General features: G+C 44.6%; 1 protein-coding gene across 2 annotated transcripts; it reads left to right on the top strand.

The window, feature by feature from the left end:
• LOC110513015 (alpha-2-macroglobulin-like) lies at positions 1 to 17,876 on the top strand. 2 transcript variants are annotated; one of them, XM_036973775.1, is made up of 37 exons: positions 1 to 102; positions 1,127 to 1,214; positions 1,398 to 1,578; positions 3,147 to 3,303; positions 3,840 to 3,892; positions 4,223 to 4,243; positions 4,504 to 4,669; positions 4,758 to 4,842; positions 5,649 to 5,799; positions 5,901 to 6,021; positions 6,468 to 6,577; positions 6,687 to 6,860; positions 7,646 to 7,879; positions 8,673 to 8,739; positions 8,814 to 8,959; positions 9,094 to 9,243; positions 9,585 to 9,737; positions 9,880 to 9,967; positions 10,136 to 10,286; positions 10,554 to 10,779; positions 10,864 to 10,990; positions 11,088 to 11,209; positions 11,304 to 11,355; positions 11,433 to 11,516; positions 11,625 to 11,801; positions 12,290 to 12,365; positions 12,539 to 12,695; positions 12,797 to 12,871; positions 15,439 to 15,601; positions 15,874 to 16,064; positions 16,321 to 16,536; positions 16,679 to 16,803; positions 16,994 to 17,084; positions 17,191 to 17,259; positions 17,372 to 17,477; positions 17,586 to 17,639; positions 17,773 to 17,876. In XM_036973775.1, the coding sequence occupies exons 2-36, from the start codon at positions 1,129 to 1,131 to the stop codon at positions 17,624 to 17,626; spliced, it is 4,392 nt and encodes a 1,463-aa protein (XP_036829670.1). In that variant the 5' UTR covers positions 1 to 102; positions 1,127 to 1,128; the 3' UTR covers positions 17,627 to 17,639; positions 17,773 to 17,876. The 2 variants fall into 2 exon arrangements, with proteins under 2 accessions (XP_036829670.1, XP_036829671.1); XM_036973776.1 differs by having other exon boundaries at positions 8,817 to 8,959; positions 17,773 to 17,872.
• The last annotated feature ends 1,283 nt before the right edge of the window (positions 17,877 to 19,159 follow it).

Consider the following 19,159-nt stretch of genomic DNA (forward strand, 5'->3'; position numbering starts at 1 on the left):
TAGTAATTAGAAGGGAAAAAAGTCCGGAACTAAGGATATTTATAGGGACATGACCGACGGGGGTTGTTTACTTTCGACCGAGTCCACAAACAACCCGCTGCGGTGAGTATGCCTAGTGCACAGGTGCTATAGCAACTTGTGTTGCAATCATATACCCAAAAACAACAGTTTTTTTTAAAAATTACTTGTATCTGGTCTTTTACAGGCTATACCAAATGCAATCCAAAAGGGTTTAGCAACATAATACTTTCTCCTCGTGCACGCTAGACGCACTTTTGCAATCTGTGTTTGGCGCCCAGTTTCTAGCCCGATATATTGTAACTCGGTTTAGAAGAAACACTAACCTACATGCAATTGAGCCTTTTTTACCGACCCGTGTCTGCAGCCTGGTCTCATGGACTATACGTAACATAGTAAAAGTAAATCTGCCAGGCTGGAATCTGTATGAGATGTTACGTTTGGTATTTTTACAGAAGACTGACAGCTACTTCAGGCAATAACCAAAAGGGTGGAGGGGTGGGTGTAGTAAAACTGACGTATAGCATTTTGGGTAATAAGCAACTTCATCTACTTTGGAACTACTTAGCTAAAAGGGTTAAGGTTAGCCAACATGCTAACCACCTTTACTCCTAATGTTTAGCCTGGATAATGTTAGCTACCTAGTTCATGTTGGCCACAACAAATTGGAATTTGTAAGATGTCTGTTTTTAACATCATATGAAATGGATGGACATCCACGACTGTAATACATATAAAATGTCATATATCATACTTGGTTTTCGGTTTTGCGTACAAAATGGTAGGAAATGGTCTGAGACCAGGTTGGTGCCTGTTTGGGGAAGCTTCTCCCTGTCTGGTGGTATGTCAGTGGGTAGATGCTTCTGATATGGAGTGCATGGTTTGCAGTGCCCAGGAAAGAATTTTAAATTCAATTTTGGTCTCACCTGCTTCTCTGTAGAATTGTATTTTATTAGCCAACCCTTAACCTATATCTCCTAACCTGCTGTGGAAGTTCTAACCTTTTATAGGTGAAGTCAATTGACAATCTGGATCCCACACAACCTATATACAGTGCAGTAGGAATACTGGGTCATAACAGACTTGGTGGTTTATTTTTCTCCTTTAGTCATGGTTCTTCCTGGGCTTCAGGTTTGGAGATGGATCCTCTTTGCCTGCATTCACTGGCTTTGTGTCTGTCAAGAGACTCCAAGACCGTAAGTCCATCTGCAGTTAGAATTTAGTGATCAGACTTGCTTCTCTCGTCTCGGTTTAACGTTCTCTTGTCGGAGCAATTTTTCATCTCCCCTTTCTGCAGATCTTTATCCCCCTGTATATTTCACCTGGCTCTGGGTTTAGAGATGTACTGATGTTCCTGTTGCCGGGTGTGTTCTCTGTAGGGTTTACATGGTAGCCGTTCCTGCAGTGATCCAGGCAGGCTCAGAGGCCAAGCTTTGTGCCAGCCTTCTGCAGCCCAACGAGACCCTGGTCATGACCGTATCTCTGATGGCCGACGGGCAGAACAAGAGACTTCTCCACCAGAGTTCTGACCAAGAGTTTCACCGCTGTGTCCAGTTTCAGGTCAGCCCAGCACTGGTGGACTTCCAGAACCATTCCATTAAGAGTGGACTGTACTGCTCAGCTTTGATGCATCGCTTAGGTTCTTTGTGCAATGGCAGCTTATTTTATGGTTAATGTCAGTGGTGGCGTACCAGAACTTTCCTGTGATTCGGGCTCCAATTTGTACCAGTTTTTGCTTTAATGCTAGTATATACTATTGAGACAAGTTATATACAGTGGTGCAAAAAAGTATTTAGTCAGCCACCAATTGTGCAAGTTCTCCCACTTAAAAAGATGAGAGGCCTGTAATTTTCATCATAGGTACACTTCAACTATGACAAACAAAATGAGGAAAGAATCACATTGTAGGATTTTTAATGCATTTATTTGCAAATTATGGTTGACCAAATACTTATCTCAATACTTTGTTATATACCCTTTGTTGGTAATGACAGAGGTCAAATGTTTTCTGTAAGTCTTCACAAGGTTTTCAGACACTGTTGCTGGTATTTTGGCCCATTCCTCCATGCAGATCTCCTCTAGAGCAGTGATGTTGCTGGGCAACACGGACTTTCAACTCCCTCAAGATTTTCTATGGGGTTGAGATCTGGAGACTGGCTAGGCCACTCCAGGACCTTGAAATGTTTCTTGCGAAGCCACTCCTTCGTTGCCCGGGCGGTGTGTTTGGGATCATTGTCATGCTGAAGGACCCAGCCACGTTTCATCTTCAATGCCCTTGCTGATGGAAGGAGGTTTTCACTCAATCTCACGATACATGGCCTCATTCATTCTTTCCTTTACACGGATCAGTCGTCCTGGTCCCTTTGCAGAAAAACAGCCCCAACGCGTGATGTTTCCACCCCCATGCTTCACAGTAGGTTTGGATGCAACTCAGCATTCTTTGTCCTCCAAACATGACAAGTTGAGTTTTTACCAAAAATATATATTTTGGTGTCATATGGTCAGATGACATTCTCGCAATCTTCTTCTGGATCATCCAAATGCTCTCTAGTGAGATCTTGCATGGAGCCCCAGATCGAGGGAGATTATCAGTGGTCTTGTATGTCTTCCATTTCCTAATAATTGCTCCCACAGTTGATTTCTTCAAACCAAGCTGCTTACCTATTGCAGATTCAGTCTTCCCAGCCTGGTGCAGGTCTACAATTTTGTTTCTGGTGTCCTTTGACAGCTCTTTGGTCTTGGCCATAGTGGAGTTTGAGGTTGTGGACAGGTGTCTTTTATACTGATAACAAGTTCAAACATTACAAATCCTACAATGTGATTTTTCTGGAGAAAATAAATTCTCATTTTGTCTGTCATAGTTGAAGTGTACCTATGATAAATTACAGGCCTCTCCTTTTTAAGTGGGAGAACTTGCACAATTGGTGGCTGACTATAAATACTTCTTTGCCCCACTGTCTGTAACTTACAGTAGGCTGAATGCATAATGGGATCCCTGCAGTAGTTAAACGCTCTACCTCGAAGTGGCTAGTGGCTCTTACCAACTGGGCCACACGGCACCACATTTGAATGTCCTATGTTATCGGTCCGTTTGTTCACCGGTGTTGCCCTGTTTCCGTCCCTGACAGGCCCCTCGTGTGAATAGCGACAAAGTGCAGAACTTTAAGGTGGAGGTTCGAGGAGAAACATTTCTATCAACAGAGGAGAGAAGGGTCATGATCAAACCCTACAGCCCCATGACGTTCATCCAAACGGACAAACCAATCTACAAACCAGGACAAACGGGTAATGTTAGAGCCGGTACACCTTTAGTCTGGTTATTAAGAAACGGGCCAATGTTCTGTAATGGTTTACTCCGGGGCGTTGACCTTTTTGGGCCCCTGACCCCATTTTGACATCAACAGTTATCCACGACCCCACCATGCTCCCTTTGTTTATTTGAGGCTATAACAGTTTTACAATGAAGTCCTGTCAGACTGAAATCTGAAGGAAGTATTGTTTGAAATGCATCAGGCAATAATTGTGTAGAAAAGAACCCCATCATTGCTGGCAAAGCTCTTCCCCAGTCTGGTCCCGTCCACTCTGTTCTAACGGCATGCATTATGAGGATTGTAGAGGGGAAACGGTAGACATCTGAAGAGCCTCGTTGTTCAGGAATGCAGATGCAGTAAATCCCCGTGGGTTCACTCAGGATATGTACACTGGAATCAGGCTGGGAATCCTCAACCAGTATTTCTGGGAATCCTTGGAATTGAGAAAGTTGCCTGAAATTATGCTTCTAATATTCTCATTGTGTTTGTCTTGTCGTTGGCTGTTTACAGTGCTTTTTAGAGTCGTCACCTTGGATACCCATTTTAGCCCCGTCAATCAGCTGGTGAGTTGAAAATATACGTTTGACAATAGTATTTTAGTTCAGTCTCTACTATTTCAATCCAAGATGCAGAAGTGTCACAATACTGTGATGGACATAGCAGTCTGGTATTATGTACAGCAATCAACCAGCCAGGACATGAGGCTTCCATTCATATAGGTCAGATTGGAATGTATGGGGTCATATTTTCCTGAGATTGAATTGCAAATGCTACATGTGATGTGTATGTTAAGTGACCAAGCCAATCAGCTGTCTAGTAGCTGTAGACAGCTATGCTCTGTTTTGGAGTTCTTAATGAAACATGACCCCATCTCTTGTCTTTACCCTTCACAGTACAACATTGTGGAACTTGAGGTAAGATCCTTGTTGGTGTAACTTTATGTTGACTGTCAGTGTAAAGACTGCAGCATTATGACTCCCCCTGCTAGCTAGATCCTCATATCCACCTACTGTACAAGTTAGCTAAATACTTCCAATCAGTGTTGTGTGTGTAATCTGGGCCCTCTTCAGTAGATGAATGTTGCAGATAGAACTGACTCCTTGTCCTGTATACTGTTGTGAACTTTCCACAACGTTGTGTCCTGCTGAACATGCCCCTTCCTATGAACCAACAGGACGTTAATCACAACCGGATTGGACAGTGGGTCAACACTACATCCAGTGGCAACATTCTGCAGCTTTCTCACCCCCTGAACTCTGAAGCCCCTGTAGGATCCTATACCATTGTAGTGTGGATTGGTGGAGAGAAAATCTACCACAACTTCAAGGTAGAACAGTATGGTAGGTTGAGTTTCTCTTTCATGCTCGGTGATGTTGCATCACAATCCCGGAACGTTCTGGAGTTCACTGCTGTTCTTTCGATCTGTAGTTTTGCCCAAGTTTGAGATCAACATGAACCTCACTGACAAGATCAGCGTTGTTCAAGAGGAGTATGAAGTGAAAGTGTGTGCAGAGTGAGTAAACACTATTGGTGATTTGCAATGTACTGTAGTTACAAGGTGATGTGGAACTCCACTACATGTCATTAATTATCTCATTACGCGAAGGCAGACCTGGGTTCAACTACTATTAGAAGTATTACATTAACTTTCACATTTCAAATGAAGGATTTGAAAATACAAGTAAATAACATTGTATTGGTCACAACACGTGTTTGGTTCATGTTGAGGGTGCAGCGATATAGATGATCAATGTCAGAGGTATAGAATACAGTATAAACATATGAGATGAGTAATGCAAGGTATGTAAGCATTATTAGTGACTACTATTCCAATGATGTCAAGTCTGTAGGCAGCAGCCTCTGCTAGTACTGTAGCTTCATTTGATAATACACTTGGAAATTGTTATGCATTCGTGGATACTCTAATACACTTATTTAAATATAGAAGTCCTTAAATATGCATGTGGTCTGCATTAATGGCCCATGCTAATTGAAGACCTATAGTGCTACTGCTCAAGTCTTCAACTGCTGCTAGGATCCCTGAGATTTGTTAGTGGCATTTACGTGACCAGCTGGTTCTTCGGTCATAAAGCATCTCAGATTAGGATGGCTGTTCTAGGATCAGGTCCCAGCCTTGACATGTGACCTCGTTCATTATGATCTATAGTTAAAACTGATCCCGTTCTGAGGCTCTATGAATACAGGTCCAGATTCATTGACCGTGTTCAACGCCTGACTTCAAGCCTTTAGGTCTTGTGTTTTTAATATGGTAACTGGATGCAGGAAGTTGACACTTGTCTTGTTGTGAATTGAAATCAGATACACGTATGGGCAGCCTGTACCTGGTAAAGCAGGGGTGAAGTTGTGCCGACCTTTGGTGGACAATGCAGTGATACCAATAACAGTTGATGAGCGAAATCCACAAGGAGTTCCTGATTACACACCTCCATGCCACAAAGAGTCAATAGAGGTCTGTCTGCTTTCCTAAAACGAGTAGTGCTGTTTTTACCAACATATGACATTTTGAATGGGATTTAAATGTGTTTTTGTGGTTCTGCCTGCTTTTCCTAGATGGACCATACTGGCTGTGCTTCTTATGTCTTCAACATGGCACTTTTCACAAAGAACGCAGGAGAGAAATTGCTGGGAGACGTGTTTAGTTTCCATGCAGAAGTACAGGAGGAGGGGACAGGCAAGTCCTCATCACAATCATTATGAGATGCATCATGTTGACTCAATACAAAACCCTTCATTTCACTTCAGCTGATGGCGACGTAACTGTTGGCTGTTTCATTAGATCAGGTTCCCTAACTGTCCTGGGGTTTCCCCTGGGTTCATGTTTTGGTTTTTGCCCGAGCGCTACACAGCTGACTGGAATAACCATCTCATAATGTAGTTGTGATTTGAATCAGCTGTAGTGCCAGGGCAAGAAACTACACGGTGCACCCGGGGGGGGGGGGGGGTCCCAGAACTGAGTTTGGGTTACTCTGCGTTGGCTCAAGGTTGGTAAGAAAGAGCTTTTTGTCCGTTGGTGCTGCAGCAGGGTTTTATATAATGCTGTTTTAATGTTCTGTGGAAGCTGCACTGCAATTCACTTTCTGCGTTGTGAAATATACCATATTTGTTTTCATTTGACAGGTATTACACTGTCAGAGGAGAGAAATGTAGAGCTCTCCTATGTGATTGGAGAATTCACATTTGTTGACACGCCCCAAATCTATGAGCATGGATCAATTATCGAAGGCAAGGTCAGTCCAAATGTTGTTCCTGTTGCATTGTGGATGCTTGGTTTGTCCTGCTTCCTGAACTACCAGTATGTGGTGTCACTTCATTCGTACAACCCCCCCTTTTCTTCAGATAAATGCTGTTCGATTTAACAACACACCCATCTCTGACATGTTAGTCTACCTGTTCGAGGAGAAAGGCTGGTCCTCATATCTACGACTACAGAACCTAACCACGGACAGTCGTGGTATTGCCAGGTTCTCCGTTAACACAACCAGTCTGCCCAAAGAGAATATTAACCTCGTAGTAAGTATGATTCCTTCCAGGTTTGAGAGACTTTATAATCGATGCCAGTCTCTGGGCCTATACAATATCTACATCTTAAATAGAACTATAACTAATTAAACTTTATTATATCTGATTAATAATGTTAATTCATAAGGAAGGGATTGTGGGTCTTTAAGCAGGCAAAAAGGGTTGTTAACCTATGGTTGAACCGACTCAACTTAGCTCTGGGATGTTTAGATAAGGTAGAGTTCTCCATTATCTGGAACTGTCTTCTAAATAGTGATGGATGAAGGTGAAGATTCCAGAAGTGAATCTGGATAAGTGTCTGGAGTGAGCGAGCTAGTGGGTTGGAATCAACTTTTGAACCTGTTCTGTCCTGGTCATAGGAGGAAAGACATTTTATAACCTATGATGTCATATTTTGTATATAAACTGTTGGTGGTTTCATGGCAGCGAGCTCCGAGAATAAATACTGTCATCTAATTTTGATAAGACTGGTCCCTGTCTATTTTATACAAATAAGAATCTTACACATTCTTAAACGGAGTGCATTTAATTAATGAACACATAGGAATTGACATTCCTGTGACGGGGGAACCAAAACGTGCACCGCTTGGGGTCCCCAGGACAGTTGGGGAAACGATTCCCAGAGGTCATGACCCTAACAGGCTAGGTGGAAGTAAAGTGGATCTGTTACCATATTGCTTCCTGTCATCCTCTCAGATCCCCACTGTATATAGGACGGGCTCTAGGGGTTGATTTAGGATTGGGCCTTTAGTTACTATTCCTTTTGTTCCTTTCAGGTGAGCGACACCCCACAAGTGGAGTACCCAGGATACAGGGTCCCCTATTTCAACAGAGGGCAACACCTACTCTCGCTGATCCAGCCCGCTGCCCCTGACATTAAACCGTCCAGCTCCCTGGCTATTCAGAAGGTGGAGACACCACTGGCGTGTGGGCAGGCGGTGTCCATCACCATCCGCTATGCCATCGTAGGGGAGACTGTCCCAAAGGGCTCTGTGGCTGTCCTCTACCTGGTGAGTAGAACCAGGAACAACCTGCAAACCCATGGTGCCTCTCAAACAGCACCATATTTCCTATTTGCACTCCTTTTGACCAGGATCATGTCAGACATTTCCCAAGACACTTTCAAAGGAAGGATGTTCCTAAACTACACCAATACTCCTAATCAACCACTGTAACCCAACCTTGCTCGTGTTACAAATTGGAATTTGTAATGTATAAACAAAAAATTTAGCCTATATGAAATGGATGATGGGCATCCACAAATGAATAGGTGCTAACGTATCCTACTAATGGGAGTCCTGGATTTGTTAACCGTGTTACGTTTACCCCATGAGTCCAGGTTGCAACGTGTGACGACCCTCCCACTCTGTCTGCTGTATTCGGTCTTTGTTCTTGTTTCCTTATTAGGATGCCGGTGGGCGGAGTTGGGAGGGTCGTCAGCTTCATGGGAAACACCTGGGCCAGGTGTCTCCCAGGATAAATAGACCTCTTCCACATTCACGGAAGAGACTCTCTCCATGCAGACACCTTTGTAGATTGTGTTGTGGTTCTTGGTGGCCGTTTGTTTGTTTGCTTTGGCACCTTTCAACACCCTGCATTATCACATTCAAGCACGCAAAACTCACTTACAATACTGATTACTGATTACACACATCATTGTATATTTTCCTTAGTTGCTTTAGTTAATAAATATATATTTTGTTACTCCTTATCTCCACGTTGTCTCCCTTTGTTACGGGCTTTGAGCCGGTTCGTGACAAACGTCTCCACTCTGTTGCTGAGAACTGTTTCCTTTCCCTCCAGGCCTTGTCCAGAGGGGTCATAGTTCAGCATGGACACATCAATGTTACTGTGCAGCAGGACAGTCCTGGTGAGTGAGTTTCATGAAGTGATTCTGAACGTTCTGGAAGGTGCTTAATGAGTGACCTGCTCTTTGCGTTGCAGTAGCCGAGGGTGACGTCACCTTGACGTTGGCAGTGGTCCCAGAGATGGCGCCGGTGGTTCAGCTCCTGGTGTACAGTATGCTACCCAGTGAGACTGTCATCGCCCACAGCATGAACTTCCCCACTGAGAAATGCTTCAGGAACAAGGTGTGTGTGTGGAGGAGTCTGGCATATCCCCAGTGACTGTACATCACAAACATTGTTGTCATTTTATGAAAGGTGTCCAGTATTTCCATGCAGACTGTAATCATACCTGGAGTAATGGTATCTGTGTCTGCCAGGTGTTGGTGGAGTTCTCACCCTCCAACGCTGTCCCAGGGGAGGAGAACACCCTGCATCTCTCGGCCCGGCCCGGTTCCCTCTGTGGCCTCGGTGCTGTTGACCAGAGTGTTGGCATCATGGAGCCAGGGAAGAGGCTGGATGCTGACAAGGTAACACAGCTCACTGAAGTGAACAACAGTGGTACCACCTACCACATACCTACTGTTTTGGTGGTGCTGGGAATACAACCAGTGACCACAGCAGACATGGAGTGGATCTGTTCACTGTTGGGAGCTTTTATCAAATGTGATGGGACTCATTCTCTGGCTTGAGGCCCACTTTCTATTGCCTCTCAGTAACTGGAAAGCACCTCCTTGTTGATGGGACAACTTTCTAAACGTTTAGCAACGGACAACAAAATGGAGTGTTTCCCCAAGTAGTCATTTCAGTCTGTTCTGTTTGGTCCCCAATGAACAAGGTCATTTCACACCTCCCTGTTGTCCCTTTCCAGATATTTAATTTGCTACCGGTCAAGGAGACGACCTATGTTCCCTACGAGCTTGAAGATCCAGTAGCATGTTTACGCGTTAGACCAAGGAGATCCATAATACCACACCCATATGGACCGTCTGAGCAGACAAATGATCCTTATGCAGTTTTTCAGGTAAATATTTCTGCCCTGTTTTCTCAACTTGAAGCCTCTTTTTGTTCTTTCTGGGAAGAATCAGTCACCATACTGTTACAATGTGTTAAAATGAATAGAATGACAAACTGACTTATTACTAAATTGGTTCTGCTATTTCTAGACACTGGGATTGAAGCTAGCGACTAACCTGGATATAAGAGTACGTTCCTGCCTCAGTTACCAGGGGAACCAGTACTATCGCTCCTATGGTGAGATGTCCTTACCAACCCTTATTCTCATTGCCAAGTCTAATGAATCTTGGGTTATGGATGACCTTTTGCTAGAATAACAAAGCCTGGTTAAACTGGTCTAAACACTGAGCCCAGCATTCAGTCTATTTTTAACTTGACACTAATGGCCATATTTTGTGTTGGTAGTAGCTTACAGCCTAATGGCTAGGCCTGGATCAGCAGGTCCTAGACTTGAAATGGCTGTGGCTGGTGGACTTGCCGCTCCACCTCCGCCACCCATACAGACGGTCCGTACATTCTTCCCTGAGACATGGATTTGGGACCTTGTGGAAGTTGGGTAAGTGCTCTGCAGAGTGAGGCCGACCTCTGGTGAAAGCCCTCTTAGCTCTTGCCTCGTATCCAAACAGTAGTGGTGTAGATTAGGAACCTGAACCTCTGTAAACTGTAGGTCAGCTTCCTCTTAGGAAATACCCTTTGACCTCAATGGGTGTCCCTGGTTAGATAAAGCTTAAATGCATTTGTAACAACAAACTGTGTTGAAATTAGTCTTTCTCTATTAGACACGTGGTGGCTTTCTGTTTGAACTCTGACCTCTGTATTCCAGGGAGTCTGGATCTTTAGATGTCCCCCTGACAGTCCCAGACACCATCACCACCTGGGAGACTGAGGTCTTCTGCCTGGCCCCCAGTGGCTTTGGTCTGGCTCCTCTGGTGGAGCTCACGGTCTTCCAGCCCTTCTTCCTGGAGCTCACCCTGCCCTACTCAGTCATCCGGGGAGAGCACTTTGAGCTGAAGGCCACTGTGTTTAACTACCTCTCCAAGTGCATCATGGTACGACGCTGCACCAGGATGGTTTCTTGAGTTGTATTGTTTGTGTCGTACCACGTTATCTTACCCCGTGTTCCTCTTTGGCAGGTTTCTGTGACTCCAGCTCTTTCCTCAGACTACACTCTCACACCCTTGCGTGATGTCCAGGACTCCTCGTGCTTGTGTGCCAATGGACGAAAGACCTTCAGTTGGACACTGGCCCCCTCTGTCCTGGGTTAGTCTTCATCTGTTCAAACGGCAGAATGGATGTCAACCTGAGTTGTGTACTGTCACCGTATTGGATGTTGTGTAACCTGCGCTGTACTGTGTAGGGGTTTTGAACGTGTCTGTTAGTGCGGCGGCTGTCCGGTCCCAGACTGCGTGTGACAACGGGGTTGTGAACGTACCGGAGAGAGGACGCGTTGACACAGTCACACGGAGCCTGCTGGTGAAGGTATGTAGTCTACCGCTGTGGGAGAACTAACGTTAGGTAGCACAGATACTGTCTAGTGGAACTGCCTCTGAAATGAATCCCTCTCCTCCTCCAGGCTGAGGGAACAGAGAAGAGCCACACCTACAACTGGTTGCTGTGTCCTACTGGTCAGTAATGAATCAACGTTGAATGTTCACGGTGGTTGACGTGATCATCTTCATTCAGCTCCTCTTTGTGTCCACAGGAGAAGCTCTGACGGAGGAGGTGGAACTGCAACTTCCCCAGAATGTGGTGGATGGCTCTGCTAGGATTTCCCTCTCGGTTTTAGGTAAAATAAACCATTGTGTAGTGGTGGGAAGACGAACCTTCTCCAGTGACGATGCTGCTGTTTGCAGAAGAGGACAGTCTGTAACAGAAGTCCCTTGTTTCTCTGTAGGGGACATCCTGGGTCGGGCCCTCAACAACCTGGATGGACTGTTGCAGATGCCGTATGGGTGTGGGGAGCAGAATATGGCCCTGCTCTCCCCCAATATCTACATCCTGGAGTACCTGAGGAACACAGAGCAGCTCACGCCAGCCATCCTAGAAAAGGCCACCAAGTTCCTCACTAGTGGTAGGAGAGTCCCTTCAAATCTGTCTTGATTAGATGCCAAATCCACAAACCGGGCTGGATTTGTCCAATTAGAGGATTTCGTTTTCTATTTTAAAGTGTTTCTCCACGGTGTACCCTGCTGTCATGGTAACAGCGGAGCTGCATGACAGATGATCTCAATGTTTTAACATCACTGACCCAACACATGGTTTTCTACTGAAGTCATTTGATGGTAGAATATTGACACTGTCTCATAGCACCCTATTCCTTACATAGGGCAGGACTCTCCAACCTTGTTACTGTCCTGTATGTAGGTTTTCACTCCAACCCTAATCTCGCTCCCCTTCTAATAATTAGCTGGTTGAATGGGGGTTAATTACAACTTGGTTGGAGGGTAGCTCTCCGTGAACAGGGTTGGAGAGCCCTGAGATATAAGGAGCCGTTTGGGGCACAACTCTGGGAATAGAACAAGCGCTTGGTCACCGTTGATGATAAAAACCCACCGGCAGGTTACCAACGGCAGCTGAACTACAAGAATGCTGATGGTGCGTACAGCACGTTTGGACAAGGCTTGGGGAACACCTGGTGAGTACTTGGCTTGTTTTTCACCTACTGGTAGTTTCAATGACGTATTGACCAATCAAATGGCATCTCTGGCATGGAGACGCTGGATAGGACAGCTGACGCGTGTGATGTCATGACTTGGAGCTTGACGATACGATGTTAGGGCTTTTAAATGAATCCACTTCTTTCTTCAGGCTGACTGCTTTTGTCTTGAGATCCTTTGGCAAAGCCCAGTCTTTCATCTATGTTGACCCGGCAACGATGGAGCAATCCAAGACTTGGTTGGAACGTCAACAAGGCCAACGTGGCTGTTTCAGAACTTTAGGGAAGCTCTTGAACAACAGAATTAAGGTATTTATATTGCTAATAAACTGGTTGTCTGTTTCGTCAGACCGGCCGTAGTTTGATTTCAACAGGCTAGATACAGTTGGTGTCTTGACATTGTTTTCTAGGGTGGAGTGACGGATGAAGTCACACTGACGGCTTACATCACTGCTTCAATGCTGGAGCTCAACATGTCCGTGACGGTAAGTAGCTTCACTCCATGGAACCATTTCTCACACCGTCATTACAGGCAACTCATTCAGCCTCCTGTATGAAATCTGTCTCGCATCAACTGTCATTTACAGCTTCTACGACGTAGTGAAGTCATTTCTCTGCCAGTAGCCTATGAAATAACAAAGAATGGGCTTAGATCTGTAAGGGAACACCCCCCTGAAATGGACAAAAATGAATGGGAAGTCATTGGCATGGACAAACCATATACACGGTGTCTAATACCACTCAATTTGGCGTTTCGTTCAAAGTTGATTGCAAATGGCAAATGCCAGGTGTAACACTTTGAAAATCCAACAGGTGGCGAGCGCGCTCCACTGTGGTTTTTCATATTGCAAATGCAACAAGTCAACATCAAAAAGCAACATTTTGAAAAAGTGAGAAATTCTAAAACCTAGCAACCCCTTAAAGTGCTTTCTGGACCGTTTTTCGAAATTCTTTTGATTTGTGTCAATTACACATGTATAAGAACTTCATCAACATACTTTAGCCATTTAAAAAAAATATATATATTTTTTACTTGTGCATAAGGCATATGTTTTGTCCATTTGCAATGTGATTTCATAGTCAAAAGTAACTTTTTTGGGGGCCAAATGCCATAAGAAATTTGACATGCTCAAATCCTGCAGGAATGTGAAATTGACTGGCATGATGAACTCGGGATGGCTGGGCAGTGATTCTGGTACCTCACTGTTTAAACATATTGCAAATGGACAATAGTCACCAGCAAGTCACTGTCAATTAGATATCATTCTGACACCAAACCCACTTTTTCCAACTCGTTTAGTAGCCACAGAGCTGGCCCAAAATTCACAACACCTTCTATTCAAACCATAATAAAAACGTAGTTACGTTCCAGCTGCGGGTCCAGTTCTGATGTTGTGTAGGCCTAGCTGAGGCAACCCCGAATCCCAAGTTTTGGCTCGCTAGGTCATTTGGTGCCCGAGCAAGACCCTAATTGGTGCTGAAAATGCACTTTTTTCCATGCCTTGCTACGGGGTCCTTGAGTGAGCTATCGGACCAAAACGTTGGGGTCCGTCTATATGGGCCGAGGCGGTCGCAATGCACCTAGTCTTGCGACTCTGGGACATTTCTAAATGTTGTCATTTTCGTGATGGTCAAAATGAATTGAAGTCATTGCAAATGTACGAGGCTGTTTCTCGCTCCGAGAACCTTCTATTGCGTGCTGAGTTACGTGGCTCTATCGACCTGAGGTCTAGAACAGGTTTCGGAACTCTAGGTCTGACGGTTCTTTAAAAGTTCCAACAAGGTTAACTAATGCAGGCACTGTCTGTCTCTACGCACCCCAATGGGTCCCTCCTGCCAAGCTGTGTGAATGATTTTATGGGAATCATGACTGATTTACAGTTCATGGGGGTTGCCTAATCACACATGAAGTTTTGGACAGATCTGACCATTTTAACCCTTCAAAACAGCCACTATGACACCATTTAAGGCACGTCCGGTTGGCAGAGGAAGCTATAAATAAACTCCTATCCTGATAGGGGTATGCCTTTACAGAATCCTGAGTTTTTAAAAAAAAGTCTTTATGTTAAGAACTGAGTTATTTACGGAGGGTTTAGTGAGTGTTATTTCAGAAAATCACAAATCTCGCAGAGCTCCGCAGCACACTGTAAAAAGATTCGCATGAACACCCTGCAACTGGATCTGTAACTGTTTAAAAAAAAAAATGTACGATTTCTCTTAAATGACGATGGATAAATGGCTGGTTCTTTTTTTTAATTGACACCAGAGGCTCCTTGACTTTGACGTGAAGCGGAAAAATTATTGCTCTATTTTCATTTTGGACCTTTTTTCCCAGAAAAATGGCCATAACTCAACCGTTGAGGCCTAGACGCCATCTTGTTCGGGGCCAACTGCCCATCATGCCAAACCTACGCTCACCAAGTTTTGGCTTCGAAATATTTTCAGTTTAGGAGAAGGCCACGTCGTGATGTTTTGTACATTTGCAATATGATTGCTTATGCCCTCTTGTGGGATTTACCGGGACAGTGGAAAAATGACACATTTTATAAAACGGAAACCGAATGTCTGAGTTCGTTTGACTTCCCGGTAGATCCGGCCCAGCCGCACGGCCCGACGCCGTCCGTGAATTTTACAAACGTTTTCGGACGTCTATTAAGGGACCGTATATTTGCAATATGGACTCTCACTAACCACATGGCGAATGTCAAAATGTTCCCTTAAGGTATGTTACTACTGATATTAGGCTCTGTATGCTTCTGTAAAGTGAGAAAGGAAATGTGCTGTAGTCTGGTCCCAGATATGTTGGTGTTTATTTTTAGAGTGCCATGCCTCTTTAGCAGGGGACCTCTGCATGTACAGAAATTATACCCTTTACAAATGCAACGTAATAAAATGTACAAGGAAAAACAATCCCGTTCCTCAGCAAAAAGTGTTCCCTAATCAACAATTTGAACTGCCTGAGGCCCCAGAACAGCAAGTTGAATGGAACCCAGTCCAAACTGATCTGGGACCAGGCTGGCTTTTAATGTGCTGCTGTCATTCTGTGCTCTAGGATCATGTTGTGGACCACAGCTTGTCTTGCCTGAAGAACTCCACCAGTGATTTGTCCAACACCTACGCTACTGCTCTGCTGGCCTACACCTTCACCCTGGCAGGTGACATGGAGACACGGGCCCGGCTTCTGCAGCACCTCGACACCATCTCATTTCAAGAGGGTGAGCTATATCCTGGTAGCGCTGTCTTGCCTTGATTGAGCATGCCTGGATAATGGAGTACTCCTAAAAGTGCAAACCCTCAGACCATCTGGCACTCCAGAGAGGCCCAATAAAATGATTAATTTTAAATTATTGTTAAGAAGAAAAAAAAAACTCTTGCTCCTAAAAAATGTTTTGGACATGAATTGGGGAGGTCAGAACTTTGTATTGTGTAGTCTGTATTAGGATGAATAAGCTAGTCCTTATTCTGGTGTGTGCTCCTCAACCCTCAGGGGGTCTCCTGCACTGGTCCCAGTCCTCCTCTGAGACCTCGCCCTCCCTGGAGGTGGAGATCAGCTCCTACGTTCTGCTGGCGTCCCTCAGTGCCTCTTCTCGGTCGACCTCTGACCTGGGCTACGCCTCCCGCATCGTCAGGTGGCTGGTGAGGCAGCAGAACGCCTACGGAGGCTTCTCTTCCACCCAGGTATACTTTCTAAACACCAGTGGTCTGAAATGGTGCACTAGTACAAACATTGACTCGTATCAGACCACAGGGCATGTGTTCTTCATGTCCAACCTGGTGAGGCTCCCTTCCACTGATAGAGCCTAGAAACCATCATCGTAATGGCTGGAATTGGGATTTAGTCACTTTAGCAACTGTTCAATGTGAGAAATATTCAACCCTTTTAAAATGGTCTCTTTTCATTTTGAACTGATTGTCCTGTGGTGTGCATGTCTAGGACACGGTGGTGGCCCTCCAGGCCCTGGCTCTCTACTCCACCAGGGTGTTCAGTAGAGGAGGAGCCAGCACAGTGACGGTCAGGTCTCCCAGTGGGGACCGGTGCCTCTTCCATGTGAACCAAAACAACAAGCTTCTGTACCAGGAGAGGGCGCTGCAGGACACAGAAGGGAAGTACAGCGTTGAAGTGCAGGGCAGTGCTTGTGCCTCAGTGCAGGTCAGTGAAAACACATCTCTCCTCCAGTCCTGTGGCGCAAGATGCCCTTTAATACACAGTACAGGGAAGCTGTTTCTTCTGGCTCATAAAATGTTTGTATTCGGACAGGATGGTTTCCCTGACTTCCTCTTCTCTATCCCAGGTGGTGCTCCGCTACAACGTCCCTAGTCCTACCAGAAGAACAACGCTCAGTATCCAGGTGACTCCAGAGGTGGACTGCAACAGGAAGTCTTTGAGACCCAGAGTCACGCTGAAGCTCCAGTCTCGGTCAGAATGAAGGACATATTTGTATGAATTCTAGTAAATGTGTGACCTGCAGAATGGGTTTGACCCAAATGAATTAGTTTTGTTATACCTGTGTATATTGACCTTCTAGTTGGTACCTCGGCTTGGATCAGTCAGAATGCTTATCTGGTCTTTATGGATAAAAAAATCAGCTGTCAATCATCTTTCTCAGATATCATGGAAAGGAGCTCACCACCAATATGATTATAGTGGATTTGAAAATGCTCTCTGGGTTTTCTCCAGATCCAGACTCTTTGGGGAGGGTGAGTTGTTGGGACCTTTATCCATGGAGGTCTTGCCTCGTCTGTGTCCCTTTGTTTAAGGATGACGGTTCTTTGTTCATGCAATATCAATGACTTGTCTTCACAGCTGCGGGGTTCAAGTCAAGTGGATCGTGTTGATATCAAAGATGACCATGTGTTAATGTACTTGACAGAGGTGAGGTGAAAACCATTCACATGGCGCTTCATTTAAACATAATATATTTTGATGTACAGTAACTTCTGCTTTGATCATTTAATGACCCGTTTGTTTGTTTTTCTCCCAACAGCTGACATCACTACTTCCTTTCCACATCACCCTGGACATCATACAGGAGTTCCCAGTACAGAATCTAAAGCCAGCAGTGGTCAAGATCTATGACTACTACCAGCCAAGTAAGTTACTCTACTAACCCTCCCCAAAACGTTATTTTTACCCTCTTCTGAGGAACATTTGGTCAAGTTGTTTTCATTTACTGAGACGAAGCTGTCTTACGGTTACAGGTGACAAGGCTGAGACAGAATACGTCTTCCCTTGCAACTAGGGGTTCCAAGCTGGTGAGCTACTTGAAATCTGGAGTTATTGGTGATGAATTGTGTACTATACATGATTTAGGGAGCCAGTCTTCCTTTAATCTAAATGTTGGTCAGTTTGCTAAAGGATTCATTAAATGTCTTTGCTCCTCGACAGATGGAAGAAGATGACGTTGATGTCACACCTGCAACCCTTGAGACGTCTTTCAAGTGCTGAAGTAAAACTATGGATCTGGAAATAAAGTGTTTCATTAAAACCCTTTTCTGGAGCCTGTTGTCTCTGAGCAGTGAGGTGAATATTGAGGCAGTGGTGTTCATCCTGGGGTACATTAAGCAATGTGATTGGGTCCAGTAAACAGAGCAGCTCTCTGGAGGTGTAGTTTCCATCTGTGCTGTTAATCAGGGTCGCCAACTGTACAAAGTTGTAGATGTTGGGTTCTCATCTCTTCTGTTCCTCAGTCTGGGACATGGACCCCTGTATTTATGAAGGCCCTGTTCTTTTAGTTCTCATCAGGGAATGGGTCAGGACATATTACCACTAAATGACATTAACGTCTTACTGTGATCTCCTGATGAATGGTGTGGGCAGGGCAAGATGTGGTGGTAAACACCTCACAAATCAATGAGATTAACTGAACAATTGACGACCCAACAGATACTCTAGAGCCCTACTGACAACGACTCACTAAATTCTATGAAAGAAACGTATGCAAACATGCTGTGAAAACAGTCGTTGAAAAGCCGTGTTTATGGCCTGACAATGGGAAAGAAAAGACCTGTTCTGGGTTGTCTCCTGTACCTGCTGAGCTGTCAAACTAAACCATTACTGTACTTACCATGACAATACCAGATGTTTTGGTTCAGAGAAGATTGAAACGAGCCCTCTTGATTGGACAGTACGCAACAATAGATCTGACAGTCAGTTGGCTCCAGTAATGCAGTGGTCACCAAACCACCCTGTAGTCTCCTGGGGGAACTCCATCACTTGTGGCACTGAGCTTTACTCACATTGTTAATTCCAAATGGACCTCTGACCCCTACACATCTTAGTCACTCTGGTATATCTGCAAGGATTATGTCAGTGGTATTGTAGGTAGCCTAGTGGTTAGGGTGTTGGGCCAGTAACTGAAAGGTTGCTAGATAGAATCCCTGAGCTGATCTGTCGTTCTGCCCCTGAACAAGGCAGTTAACCCACTGTTCCTAGGCTGTAAATAAGAATTGGTTCTTAACGGACTTGGTTAATTTTTTTATTTATCCTTTTGTCAGGTCGCTTTGTTTTGGGAACAAAACATTAGTGGCAGTTATTGTTTGGGACAATATACATGTTTGAGATCATTTGAAAAATAATTTTATTGAGAACCTTTGTTGGTTTATTAGCTTTGGTGTTGTGAGAATTTCTCATCAAAATAAATGGGGTCCACAGAAATTTGGTCCAAAAATGGTGTCCCCGCTAAAGAAGTTAATACCACTGGGCTAGTAGGAGTTACCACCCTATTTATTGTACAGCTCATTTCAAATCAGTCAAGGGAAGTGGCAAGGAGAGA

Source organism: Oncorhynchus mykiss, unplaced genomic scaffold, assembly GCF_013265735.2.
Source record: "Oncorhynchus mykiss isolate Arlee unplaced genomic scaffold, USDA_OmykA_1.1 un_scaffold_313, whole genome shotgun sequence".
NCBI classification, from domain to species: domain Eukaryota; kingdom Metazoa; phylum Chordata; class Actinopteri; order Salmoniformes; family Salmonidae; genus Oncorhynchus; species Oncorhynchus mykiss.

Bases quoted from the DNA above. Each gene is read 5' to 3' on its own strand.
- LOC110513015 (XM_036973775.1), top strand. From the start codon at position 1,129: ATGGTTCTTCCTGGGCTTCAGGTTTGGAGATGGATCCTCTTTGCCTGC. The intron at 10,287-10,553 runs GTAAGTGCTCTG...TCTGTATTCCAG, and splicing joins TGGGACCTTGTGGAAGTTGG to GGAGTCTGGATCTTTAGATG. The intron at 10,780-10,863 runs GTACGACGCTGC...CCTCTTTGGCAG, and splicing joins ACCTCTCCAAGTGCATCATG to GTTTCTGTGACTCCAGCTCT.